The sequence below is a fragment of the Schistocerca piceifrons genome, chromosome 11 (assembly GCF_021461385.2).
Source record: "Schistocerca piceifrons isolate TAMUIC-IGC-003096 chromosome 11, iqSchPice1.1, whole genome shotgun sequence".
Lineage (NCBI taxonomy): Eukaryota > Metazoa > Arthropoda > Insecta > Orthoptera > Acrididae > Schistocerca > Schistocerca piceifrons.
In genome coordinates this window covers 37,682,553-37,696,683 of record NC_060148.1, presented here as the reverse complement: position 1 = coordinate 37,696,683, position 14,131 = coordinate 37,682,553, and the positions used below count along the sequence as shown (strand labels likewise).

Sequence of the window (14,131 nt, the reverse complement as noted above, 5' to 3'; positions counted from 1 at the left end):
GGTAGTTGCGGGATGCGACAGCTGTTGTCAGGTTGTTGGTGTAATGGAGGTACTGTTGCTTGTTGGTGGGTTTGATGTGGACGGACGTGTGAAGTTGGCTATTGGACAGGTGGAGGTCAACGTCAAGGAAAGTGGCATGGGATTTGGAGTAGGACCAGGTGAATCTGATGGAACCAAAGGAGTTGAGGTTGGAGAGGAAATTCTGGAGTTCTTCTTCACTGTGAGTCCAGATCATGAAGATGTCATCAATAAATCTGTACCAAACTTTGGGTTGGCAGACCTGGGTAACCAAGAAGGCTGTGGCGGCAGCACCGTCCAACGCACGAAGGGCTGAACTACGGCACTGTCGACACAAGTAGGGGCAGCTGTACCGTTATGCGGAATTTCGGCAACGGTGCGTCGCACACCGGACCGCACGGAAACAAAGCTGCCACCAGTGCGAGCTAGTCGACGCGACGCGACACACATCTCCCCAGTTCTTCCACCGCGGACCACGTGCGTCGAGTCAACGTGACTCCGCCGTAAATGCGTACGCGCGGTTGTAAACGCAGTCGCTGTTAAATTGTCTTTCGCTTCTTCGCGGACGTTACGGCGCCTCCGGTCGCGCCAAGAGCAGAACATTCTGTGACGCTGCCTTTTGTCTCGCTCGGTCCACGCGGTCGCGCCACGGCTCGTCACTGGAGTGTACACCCTCCGGGATCGGTGACCGAGCCGTGCCGCCAGTGCAACGCACCTATGTAGACGGACATTAGCGAAGTATATTATTTGTCATTTATTGTAACGGCAGGAAAAATAAATGTGTCCTGTCCAGAAACCGCTTTAGTCATTTATTGCCACAAAGCCTCTCCCATGAGCATAGTGTGTGGGCGCGGTGATAAATGCCGGTTCACTGCACATGAGCGACTGTAAGCGGGGATACAACACGTTCCCGCTACACGGTGACCCCGACGTGATCTGAGGCTAAAAAAAACACGTGGTGACAAACGTTTGTCGGTACGAGAGACATGGAACCGCGAGTAGGCTTGCGCGCACACGCCCGCGCCGAACAGTGCTCCGTAGTAAATTTTTTTTAACTAACTTTTTTTGTATTGTTTTTGTGTGCGTATATTTTGATCGCGGACTGCTTAGTGTTATTTTTTTTTTTCTTTTCGTGTGTTTCCCTTGTGTTATTTTCACTGTGTACTTTCCTCTTGTACGAGGATTCGACTCTGAACTAAGATGGCGACACTAGAGGAGTTGCAAAAGACCGTCGAGGAACTGCTCGCACGCAACACGAGGCTAGAGAGTGAGCTACAGGCACGTACTACACGCGCGGACGCCGCGCAGCCACAGACAGCTCAGGACAATGTGGGCACGCAAATCCCCGCCACAGCGACGCCTCCTACGACCGCTGGAACGCCGACAGGCGCAGGACGGGCACTGATCAGGCTGCTTCCCTTTTGGCCGCGCGACCCTGTAATGTGGTTCAGCCAGGTTGAGGCGGTATTTATGAGCAACCACGTGACCTGCGACCTGGCGAAATTTGGGCACGTAGTGAGCCAGCTGGACCAGAACTATGCGGCCGAAGTGCGGGATATAATCACTGCCCCACCGACGCAGTCGAGCTACAAACGGCTCAAGGAAGAGCTGATCCGGCGGATTTCGTCGTCAGAGGTACAGCGTGTGCACCAACTGCTGCGGCAAGAGGAATGCGGCGATCGCAGGCCCTCGCAGTTCCTGCGCCACTTGCGGAGCCTCGCGCAGTCCGATATGGTGCCAGATTCGCTGTTGCGCACTATCTGGGTGCGCAGCCTCCCAGCTCAGGTGCAGGCAGTGATAGCCGCACAGACGGAGATGCAGCTAGCTGGACGCCGTCGCTAACTTGGCCGACAGGGTGCACGACGCGCTGACAACGGCGCCTAGCACCGCGGTTGCGGCAGCTTACGACTCCGTCCCCCCACCTCCGTGGCGGCCAGCGCCTCCCGCACCCGCATCGGATGCCGACCTGCACCAGCTAGTGCAAAACTTGACCGCGCAGGTGGCAGCTCTCTCGACGCAAGTCAACCGGTTGGCGCGCTCGCAGCAAGAGGGCAGCACGCGCCGCAGCGGCAGCAGAACGGGCGACAGGCGGCGTGGCTCGCGCAGCCGGCAACGCAGCAACAGCCGCTCCAACGGTACCCCGCCGATGTCACACCACGCACAAAGCGGCTACTGCTGGTACCACGCCCGCTTCGGCAACGAAGCAACCAGGTCCCGCGCTCCTTGCTCGCACCCAAACGCCAGCTGCGACCGGACCTAGGCGCACCCGGCTGCAATATGATATCGAAGCGTCTGTTTGTTGCAGAACGGGGGGCAGGCGTGAGGTACCTCGTCGACACGGGTTCGGACCTCTCGATCTTCCCCCGTTCTATGTTACGAGACCGCAGGCGGGCCGAGGCACTCTGCCTTACAGCGGCGAACAACTCCACTATTAAAACTTACGGCACACACAGCCGCAATATAGATCTGGGCCTACGGCGCACGTTCTCGTGGACTTTTACCGTGGCCGACGTCAATGAGCCGATCCTGGGCGCAGACTTTCTCGGCCACTACGGGCTACTAACCGACATCGCAAACGGCCAGCTCATCGACGCCACGACTAAGTTAAAGATAGCGGGACAGTGCCGGCAGGCTGCATACTACAGCGTTAAACCCGTGAAGTGCCCCGGACCGTACGCTGACATTCTGGAACAATTCCCAGACCTCACCCGCCCTGCCGGTGCACCGAGAGACATCAAACATTCGACGGTGCACCACATAATAACCACACCCGGACCCCCCACATCGTGCCGCCCACGTCGACTCGCGCCAGACAGACTCGCAGCAGCAAAGGCAGAGTTCGAGGCCATGCTGCGGCAAGGCATCGTGCGACCATCGAGCAGCCCATGGTCATCAGCGTTGCATTTAGTGCCCAAGAAAGACAATTCGTGGCGCCCGTGTGGGGACTATCGCGCCCTTAATTCGCGAATGGTGCCGGACCGCTACCCAGTCCCACACCTTCAAGACTTCAGCTACGCCTTGGCGGGCTGCGCGGTGTTCAGCAAGATTGACTGCGCAAAGGCGTACACCCAAATTCCGGTGGCGCCCGAAGACATCGAAAAAACAGCCATCGTAACGCCCTTTGGGCTTTTCGAAAGCCTGTTTATGACTTTCGGTCTTCGGAATGCTGCCCAGACTAGGCAGCGGTTCCTGGACGGCGTCTTGCGAGGCTTGCCATTTTGCTTCGCCTACCTCGACGACATCTTGGTGTATTCCAAGTCGCCCGAACTCCACCGCCGCCACTTAACGACCGTCTTTCAGCGCCTGAGTGAAGCCGACATCGTCATTAACCCCGCTAAATGGAGTTTGGCGTGACGGAAATTGAGTTCCTCGGCCATTTAATTACGCCCACCGGATCGACACCGCTACCGGAGAAAGTGAAGGCAATACAGAACATGCTGCGTCCGCAGACGCACAAAGAATTACGACGTTACCTCGGCATGTTGAACTTTTATCGTCGACACCTGCCCAACGCCGCAGCAGTGCAAGAGCCGCTGACTAAGGCGTTACAAGGTCCTACCTCAAAAGGAAAGACCCTCGTGAATTGGACAGACGCAATGGAGCAGAGCTTCACGGACTCAAAAAGGAATCTCGTGGAAGCGACGCTGCTCGCACACCCGGTACATGACGCGGACTTAGCTGTAGTCGTGGACGCCAGCCAGGCCGCGATCGGCGCGGCGTTACAACAGCGTGTCGGCGGGAGTTGGCAGCCTCTCGGTTTTTTCTCTAAAAAGCTTTCCGATTCGCAACGTGCTTGGAGCGCTTATGACCGAGAGTTGCTTGCGGTGTACGCGGCGGTGAAATACTTCCGACCGTCCATAGAAGCCCGACAGTTCATCATTTTCACCGATCACAAACCCATTACCCACGCGTTCGAGAACAACCACACTAAGTGTTCACCGCGCCAACTCCAGCAATTAGAGTACGTGTCGCAATTCACGACTGACATTCGACACATTTCGGGGATAGACAATATCGTCGCCGATTGTTTGTCCCGAGCGTGTGCCGTTGTTTCACCCCCTGTGAACTTTGAGGACGTGGCCCAAGTACAGGAGAGTGACGAAGAACTGCACCGCTTCCGTCACGACACTTCCAGCGGCCTGCAACTGGAGCTGGTGCCTGTCCCCGGCTCCGCACGGAAGATTTGGTGTGACACCTCAACCGGCACGCACCGACCGTTCCTCCCGGGGAAATTCCGGCGCAGTGCCTTCGACCGCATCCACGGACTGTCACACCCCGGCACCAACACCACTGCGACGCTCGTGGCTGCGCGTTTCGTCTGGCCTGGGCTTCGGAAGGACTGTCGCGAATGGGCGCGCACTTGCACCGCATGTCAGCGCGCCAAAGTCGGGAGGCACACCCACGCACCCGTGGGCACCTTACCAGACGCGACACGCCGATTTGCACACGTCCACGTGGACCTCGTCGGCCCGCTTCCTCTCTCACAAGGCAAGCGGTACCTCCTAACTTTGGTGGACCGCTTCACTCGCTGGCCGGAAGCAACGCCCGTCGCGGACGTCACAGCCGAGACCGTCGCCTCCGCATTCGTCGACACCTGGGTGGCACGTTTCGGATGTCCCAGTCACGTGACAACTGATCGCGGCCGCCAGTTTGACTGCGCGTTGTTCACGCACGTTGCCAGACTGTGTGGCACCCGGTTACACAGGACAACCAGCTACCATCCGGCGTCGAATGGCATGGTCGAACGGTTCCACAGGACTCTCAAAGCCGCTCTAACCTGCCACGACACCTCATGGCCAGAGGCGCTTCCACTGGTGCTGCTCGGCCTGCGAGTCACGCCGAAGGAGGAGATCGGCGCGTCACCTGCCGACCTCGTTTACGGGCAATCTCTGACAATCCCGGTCGATTTTGTCGAAGATGCAAGACTCCCACGCGACGCCGTGGCACCCACTCTGGCGGAACGTCTGCGCAGTCACATGGCCGGCCTCCGAGCGCACGCACCGACGCGGCACGGCACCGGGAAGATATTCGTCCACGCCGACCTGCAGCGCTGCACGCACGTCATGTTGCGTACCGACGCAGTACAGCCACCTCTCCGACCGTCCTACAGTGGACCGCACCGCGTGATCGCCCGAGGGGACAAAACGCTGGTCCTCGAGTGCAACGGAAAGCCGTCGACAGTGTCAGTCGACCGCGTCAAACCACCCTACGTCTTGCCCGCTCCATCAGCCACGCATTTCTTCGACCCGGCAGAAGATCTGTTCACGGACGACACTCCCTCTGCCAGCGGTCAGACGGAACCCGCACCCGGAGCCGCCGGTGACGCACAGCTGCAGCCTGCTGTCATCGCGCCGCCACGTGCGCCTCCCTCCACCACGCCCAGGCAGCTGGTACGGCCGCCCGGACCGCGCCCACCACAGGCGCACCGGTCGCCCCCACCACAGCCGCCAGCGGACTACGTCACGCGCGCCGGCCGCCGCGTCCGATTCAAACGGCCGTGCTGCGTCGCCAGCGCGCCACGACACCGAAACCGGCAGTCACGCGCCCGAGCCGCCGAACGCCTTCAGAATTCGGCGCCCACGAGCCGCCGTCCGCTGTAGAGACCCGACCTCCAGCTGCAAGTGCCTTCGGCCGGTAACTCCAGTCGAGCGTTCGTCACAGCTCCTGGACCTGCGTTCGCGTCTTTTGCCTCCGCCGCGTCGGGCGTTGAGGCCGGATCGGCACCCGCGCCTGCTTACCTCATTCGCTTCTCCGTCGAGCTCCGGACATCGCGCACCACACCGCCCGGCTTGTCCGTAGTAGCTCCCGGACCCGCGTTCGAGTTCCGACGGTACCGCACTCGCGCAAGCGCCTTCGAGACGTCGCCACCAATGACCTGCAACGCGCGCCTTCACGCGCATCGCTACGGACAGTCGCAGCCAGTGCCTGCTGCCGCTGTCACTAGCCGTCAGCGCGAGGACACGCCCACGGCACGCTCGCCGGTCCGGCGCGCTGACGTCACGGGCCGCCGCCCTTCCGACGCCGACGGACCCCCACCAAAGCTGCCGCACTGCCATCACGCAGTGCGCGAACTTTAAACACACGCGCGCCACCGAACGATCGCCGCGTTTTCGCAGCTACGGAGCTCCGCTCTCCAAGGGGGGATCTGTGTGGCGGCAGCACCGTCCAACGCACGAAGGGCTGAACTACGGCACTGCCGACACAAGTAGGGGCAGCTGTACCGTTATGCGGAATTTCGGCAACGGTGCGTCGCACACCGGACCGCACGGAAACAAAGCTGCCACCAGTGCGAGCTAGTCGATGCGACGCGACACACGTCTCCCCAGTTCTTCCGCCGCGGACCACGTGCGTCGAGTCAACGTGACTCCGCCGTAAATGCGTACGCGCGGTCGTAAACGCAGTCGCCGTTAAATTGTCTTTCGCTTCTTCGCGGACGTTACGGCGCCTCCGGTCGCGCCAAGAGCAGAACATTCTGTGACGCTGCCTTTTGTCTCGCTCGGTCCACGCGGTCGCGCCACGGCTTGTCACTGGAGTGTACACCCTCCGGGATCGGTGACCGAGCCGTGCCGCCAGTGCAACGCGCCTATGTAGACGGACATTAGCAAAGTATATTATTTGTCATTTATTGTAACGGCAGGAAAAATAAATGTGTCCTGTCCAGAAACCGCTTTAGTCATTTATTGCCACAAAGCCTCTCCCATGAGCATAGTGCGTGGGCGCGGCGATAAATGCCGGTTCACTGCACATGAGCGACTGTAAGCGGGGATACAACACGTTCCCGCTTCAAGGCTTCCTCTAAGCGACCCATGAATAGGTTGGCATACGAGGGGGTCATCCTGGTACCCATGGCTGTTCCCTTTAATTGTTGGTATGTCTGGCCTTCAAAAGTGAAGAAGTTGTGGGTCAGGATGAAGCTGGCTAAGGTAATGAGGAAAGAGGTTTTAGGTAGGGTGGCGGGTGATCGGCGTGAAAGGAAATGCTCCATCGCAGCGAGGCCCTGGATGTGTGGAATATTTGTGTATAAGGAAGTGGCATCAATGATTACAAGGATGGTTTCCGGGGGTAACAGATTGGGTAAGGATTCCAGGCGTTCAAGGAAGTGGTTGGTGTCTTTGATGAAGAATGGGAGACTGCATGTAATGGGTTGAAGGTGTTGATCTACGTAGGCAGAGATACGTTCTGTGAGGGCTTGGTAACCAGCTACAATGGGGCGGCCGGGATGATTGGGTTTGTGGATTTTAGGAAGAAGGTAGAAGGTAGGGGTGCAGGGTTGCAGATCCATACACAGTCCCTGATACACTTACACAAGGAATAACTTATCTGAAACCTAAAGGTCAAGCAGACACAGCAAACCCAGCAAAATATCGCCCCATAACATGCCTACCAACAATATACAAAATATTAACTTCAGTCATTACACAGAAATTAATGACACATACAACACAGAACAAAATTATAAATGAAGAACAAAAATGCTGTAGCAAAGGAGCATGAGGATGTAAAGAGCAACTGATAATAGATGCAGAGGTGACATATCAAGCAAAAACTAAACAAAGGTCGCTACACTACGCATACATTGATTACCAAAAAGCTTTTGATAGTGTACTCCACTCATGGTTACTACAAATATTGGAAATATATAAAGTAGATCCTAAATTAATACAGTTCCTAAACATAGTAATGAAAAATTGGAAAACCACACTTAATATCCAAACAAATTAAAATAATATCACATCACAGCCAATACAGATTAAGCGTGGAATATACCAAGGAGACTCATTAAGTCCTTTCTGGTTTTGCCTTGCTCTGAACCCACTATCCAACATGCTAAATAATACAAATTATGGATATAATATTACTGGAACATACACACACTAAATAACACATTTGCTATACATAGATGATCTAAAACTACTGGAAGCAACAAATCAACAACTCAACCAATTACTAAAGATAACAGAAGTATTCAGCAATGATATAAATATGGCTTCTGGAGCAGACAAATGTAAGAAAAATAGCATAGTCAAGGGAAAACACACTAAACAAGAAGATTACATATTGGATAACCACAGCGACTGCATAGAAGCGATGGAAAAAACAGATGCTTATAAATATCTAGGATACAGACAAAAAATAGGAATAGATAATACAAATATTAAAGAAGAACTAAAAGAAAAATATAGACAAAGACTAACAAAAGTACTGAAAACAGAATTGACAGCAAGAATTAAGACAAAAGCTATAAATACTTATGCTTTACCAATATTGACCTACTCATTTGGAGTAGTGAAATGGAGTAACACAGACCTAGAAGCACTCAATACACTTACACGATCACAATGCCACAAATATAGAATACATCACATACATTCAGCAACAAAAGGATTCACATTAATCAGAAAGGAAGGAGGAAGAGGATTTATTGACATAAAAAACCTACATTATGAACAGGTAGACAATTTAAGAAAATTCTTTCCAGAACGAGCAGAAACTATCAAAATACACAAAGCAATCACTCATATAAATACATCAGATACACCATTGCAATTTCATAACCACTTCTACAACCCTTTAGATAGCATAACATCAACAGATACGAAGAAAGTAAATTGGAAAAAGAAAACATTACATGGCAAGCACCCATATCACCTAACACAGCCACACATCAATCAAGACGCATCCAACACATGGCTAAGAAAAGGCAATATATACAGTGAGATGGAAGGATTCATGATTGCAATACACAATCAAACAATAAACACCAGATATTACAGCAAGCATATTATTAAAGATCCCAATACCACAACAGACAAATGCAGACTTTGCAAACAACAAATAGACACAGGAGATCACATCACAAGCGGATGTACAATACTAGTAAATACAGAATACCCCAGAAGACATGACAATGTAGCAAAAATAATACATCAACAACTTGTCATACAACACAAACTAATAAAACAACATGTTCCCACATACAAGTATGCACCACAAAATGTACTGCAGAATGATGAATACAAATTATACTGGAACAGAACCATTATAACAGATAAAACAACACCACATAACAAACCTGACACCATACTCACCAATAAAAGGAAGAAATTAACCCAACTAATCGCAATTCCGTACCCAATACAACAAATATACAGAAGAAAACAGGAGAAAAAATTGAAAAATACATCCAGCTGGCTGAGGAAGTCAAAGACATGTGGCATCAGGATAAAGTTGACATCATGCCAATTATACTATCAACTACAGGAGTCATACCATACAATATCCACCAGTTCATCAACGCAATACAGCTACATCCAAATGTATATATATACAACTACAGAAATCTGTAATTATTGATACATGTTCAATTACCCGAAAGTTCCTAAATGCAATGTTACATATACCGTTCAGTTAAAAGGAAGTCACGCGTGATCAAGGTGCATGTCACTTTCCATTTTTAACCAGACATAACCTCTGAGGAAGGAAAGAAATAATAATAATAATAATACATCTACATATACATGATTACTCTGCTATTCACAATAAAGTGCCTGGCAGAGTGTTCAATGAACCACCTTCAAGCTGTCTCTCTACCGTTCCACTCTCGAACAGTGTGTGGGAAAAACAAGCACTTAAATTTTTCTGTGCGAGCCCTGATTTCTGTTATTTTATCATGATGATCATTTCTCCCTATGTAGGTGGGTGTCAGCAGAATGTTTTCGCAATTGGAGGAGAAAACTGGTGATTGAAATTTCATGAGATGATCCTGTTGCAAAGAAAAACACCTTTGTTTTAATGACTGCCACTCCATTTCACGTATCATGTCTGTGGCACTCTCTCCCCTACTTTGCGATAATACAAAACGAGCTGCCCTTCTTTGTACTTTTTCGATGTCATCCATCAGTCCCACTTATGTGGATCCCACACCACACAGCAGTACTCCAGAATAGGGTGGACAAGCATGGTGTGAGCAGTCTCTTTATAAGACCTGTTGCAGCTTCTAAGTGTTCTGCCAATGAATCACAGTCTTTATCTATGTGATCGCTCCAACTTAGGGTATTTGTAATTGTAATCCCTAAGTATTTTGTTTAATTTGCAGCCTTCAGATTTGTGTGACTTATCACATAATCTGATCTGACCTGGTTTGTGTACCAAGGGGGATCAGTACCACCACTTATTAATTTATGTGGTGTATATCTCTCAATTGCTGTTGATACTATCTCTTTGAAATCATTCTTCAACTTTCGGAATCTTACATGATCAGATCGGAAGGAGTGCAGAATGTCTTTAAAAGGCATGAAGATCATCTTTGTCAGGTTTTTTAAATAGATGGTTGTAGGAGTTACGGTATTCAGCCTAGCAAATACTGCCTTGTGGTCGCTAATCCCTGTATTCGTCATGATACTCGCTGTTTGTCCAGTGTTATTTGTTGCCAAGAGGTCAAGTATGCTTTTGCAACCATTTACACTTCGAGTGGGCTCATGAACTATTTGTTCAAAATAATTTTCTGAGAAAGCATTCAGTACAATTTCAGATGACGTTATATGCCTGCTGCCGGCTTTAGACGTATAATTTTTCCAGCATATCGAGGGTAGATTAAAGTCACCAACAACTATAACTTTATGAATGTGGTACCTGTTTGAAATGAGACTCAAATTTTCTTTGAACTGTCAAGCAACTATATCTTCTCAGTCGGGGGCCGGTAAAATGATCCAATTAATAGTTCAGTCTGATTGTCAAGTATAACCTCTACCTGTACTATTTCGCAGGAACCATCTACTTCAATTTCACTACAAGGTCAAACTGCTTCTGACAGCAGAAAATACTCCACCACCAATTGTATTTAATCTATCCTTTCTGAACACTGTTAGATTGTTAGAAAAAATTTCTGCTGAACTTAGTTCTGGCTTTAGCCAGTTTTCTGTACCTATAACTATGAGGGTTGGAACTGAAATAGTGGCAATTATTTATTCACAACCAATATACAAAAGAGTTACATGTTTCCACCTGTTACTGTCCCTCAAAGTAGTCACCAGTGTTGTGTAGGACCCATTGCCACCGATGTGGAAGGTGTAGTATGCTGTTAGCAGAGCCTGTTCTGTGATGGTGCGAATGGAGCGGTCTACTGCCTTTCGAATCTCTGGAACAGTTCTGCAGCAAATGTCATGAAGTGGTTCCTTCATCTTTGGAATCAAATCAAAGTCACAAGGACTTAACTCTGGGGAGTACGGTGGATGGTACAGTACTTCCCAGTCCCATCGACCAAACAGAGCAGCCACAGCATGCGCAGTATGTGCCCGCGCATTGTCTTGGAAAATAATGGGTGGGTTGCACAGAAAGTGATACTGCTTCTTGTGCAAAGCTGGTTGCAGGTGATGCTCCGAAAATGAACAGTAATACTGTGCGTTGAATGCGTTGATGGTCTGCCATGGAGGAATGTAATGCGTTAGGATACCACCATCACAGTCATACACAAGAATCTCCATAACTTTAGACCGCTACATTCGTACCATCACTGAACAGGATCTGCCAACGGTATATTACGCCTTCCACTTTGCAGGCAATGGGTTCTACACAACGTTGGTGACTACTTTGAAGGACAGTAACAGGTGCTTTTAAGTGCATCAATCAAGGGCATTTTGTTAAAGGGTTCGTCAAGGTGTGTTAATTTTTTAAGTTGGTTCTTCCAAAACTCTTTTTAAGTACTGTCCCTATTCCTATAATTAGGACCATTCAAAATTCACTTTTGGTTCTCCCCTGTTCAGCTTCTGACCAAAATTTATTTAAAAAAATTTTTTTGAAACTTTGATATTTTCCCCACTGACTTAAATTTAAATTTACCCATGATAGAGTTTCGCCATCAAGATGTCTTTTAAGTAATTTAATTTTTTGATTGTCATTCATGCCCGATGCAAAAGTATCTCTACAGTGATGCAGAAAATCCACTGGATTTAATAGTCTGATGGAAAACTTTTGATAGGAGTGCTGGACCACACCATACCATTGTTTGCACACAGATTTTGGATAATATAACCTTCCTGAACTTTTGAAATTTTTTGATCTAAAACAGTTACATTAGTTTGCATATTGTTTTCAACATTTAAAATTTTTTGGTTTAAATTGGCAATGTTTTGTTCCATCTTTTCCGCTACACCCTTCTTTCCACTTTGCCAACATCAACATCCTTTGATTGTCTCGCTGACTCAACTATCAATTCATTCTCCAAAATGATAAATTTATTTTCTGAAACATCACCTTTTTCATTCATACTTTGTAACCCCTCTGACAACTGATTTTTTAGCAGTGAAACTTCATTACTGGGTTGGTCCATTTGATCTTGTACTTTGTCTAATGTACTACAATCTGTCTTCATTTCCTCAATTTTCGCTAAAATTAACTGTAGAATGTCAGTTATTACAGTTTCTTTGCTATCTGCGATTTCACTCGGCTCAGACATTTCCTGACTGGATCCCACAGGTTTCACTTCTGCCTCAGTCCTACCCTCACCTCTCTTCATTTTGTTAACAAACACACAAGTCCACAAACAAATTAACTTCACAAATAGTTTGTACTTATCTTTCCTTTTCGATGTCCCTTTTCGTGGTTGCAAAGTCCACTTTATTCGATCTGGTATGTCATTGTTGTTAGTACATTGTCACTATTGATGTGATTTGCTTTGTTGGGCAGCCCTCGGTTTTCTTTCTTTGTGTCTTTGGAAATGCATTTATACATAAATTGTAAATGCAATAAAGTACTTTCTTTTCTGCAACAGACAAAACTTCATTAATACTCAACTGATCTCAGTTGACACTGCCACTTATAATCTCCCTGTCACAAAATTTGTTGTTGTCATTACTATTGTCAACTGTACAGTTTTTTTCTTTTTTTTCAAAAATTACAAGAGCATTAATATATACAATAAACTCTTTACTTATCTTCTTTTCTCACTCAGTTGGCTTCAGTTCTTCATGTCGCAGGGGTCTGATCCTTGAACCTCAAATTTTTCCAATTGATGTAAATAAATTTGAAAAAATTGCATGAACAGAATTTTTGTTTCTTTTTTTACATTTATTTGCTTCATATTTTACTATACCACACTGTCTTTTGAATTTTCACGTTAATAAAGCTGAAATTACATTGTTCTTACAAAATACAAAAAAACATGCAATCACATCTGCGGCAATAACAAAATTTTCTTTACAAATGAATTTTTATTATTTTGTAAGTGAATCCAGAACTAAACATACTAAACAGTACCAAAATGTGTAATTAATAATAGAAATTTTAAGTATGCCAAATATTTTGTAATTTCAAACGTTTCGGGGAGGGGACCTGTAATACAGAGCTAGGACATGCAACAATGAAAATAAAGTAATTCAATTTATAGTTTTTAACTTGAAATATAGCATATTATATATAAAATTATATGTCTGAGATAATATTGAGCTGTCCAAAATTCGAAAATATTTCTAGAATCGACTACTTCTGTTGAGTAAAAGTAATGCCAAAGTAGGTTGCTGCTTTACAACTTGCACAGGTGTTGCAGCCTCCTAATGAGATCCCCTTCCGTGAATGCTAGAAGTAGTTCCTCTACAGATTAAGAGGAACCTGTGGTATCAACATGATGGCTGTCCAGCCCATAGTGCACAAAGTACTACAGCATGTCATCATGAACTGTTTCCAAATCATTGGATTGGTCACAGACGATCTGCACCTTGGCTGCCCTATTCAATGGATTTGATGCCTATAATTCTATTTTTCTGTGGGGAAAAAAAGAAAGACTCTTTCTGCCAGGTCATACCAACTACATTCAATGATATGCAATGACATTTGGACATCTCTGCCAAAATGCTAGGTTGTGTGCAGCTGTCATTCCATACCATACTGGAAGCATGTATTGCTCCTAACGACTGTCATTTTGAGTATGACCTGTGATGGTTAATTGTCTCATTACTGGTCAGAATTCACAGGCACTTGTGTTGCTCTTTAGTGTGTGCTGCCACAGGTATTTTGCAAGTGTTGGTATGAGGACTTTTCAAAATACTGGTGCTGGTAATGTTGTCTCATGTGAATACAAGGCAGTTCCATGTCCTCCACAGTGATTCTCTCGACATCT

The 14,131-nt window shown here is 48.0% G+C and overlaps 1 protein-coding gene across 1 annotated transcript; it reads left to right on the top strand.

Annotated features, from left to right (window-relative positions):
• Window positions 1–4,754: 4,754 nt before the first annotated feature.
• LOC124719638 lies at window positions 4,755–5,618 on the top strand. Its single transcript, XM_047244853.1, has one exon. It carries the CDS (start codon window positions 4,755–4,757, stop codon window positions 5,616–5,618), a length of 864 nt encoding a protein of 287 aa, XP_047100809.1.
• The last annotated feature ends 8,513 nt before the right edge of the window (window positions 5,619–14,131 follow it).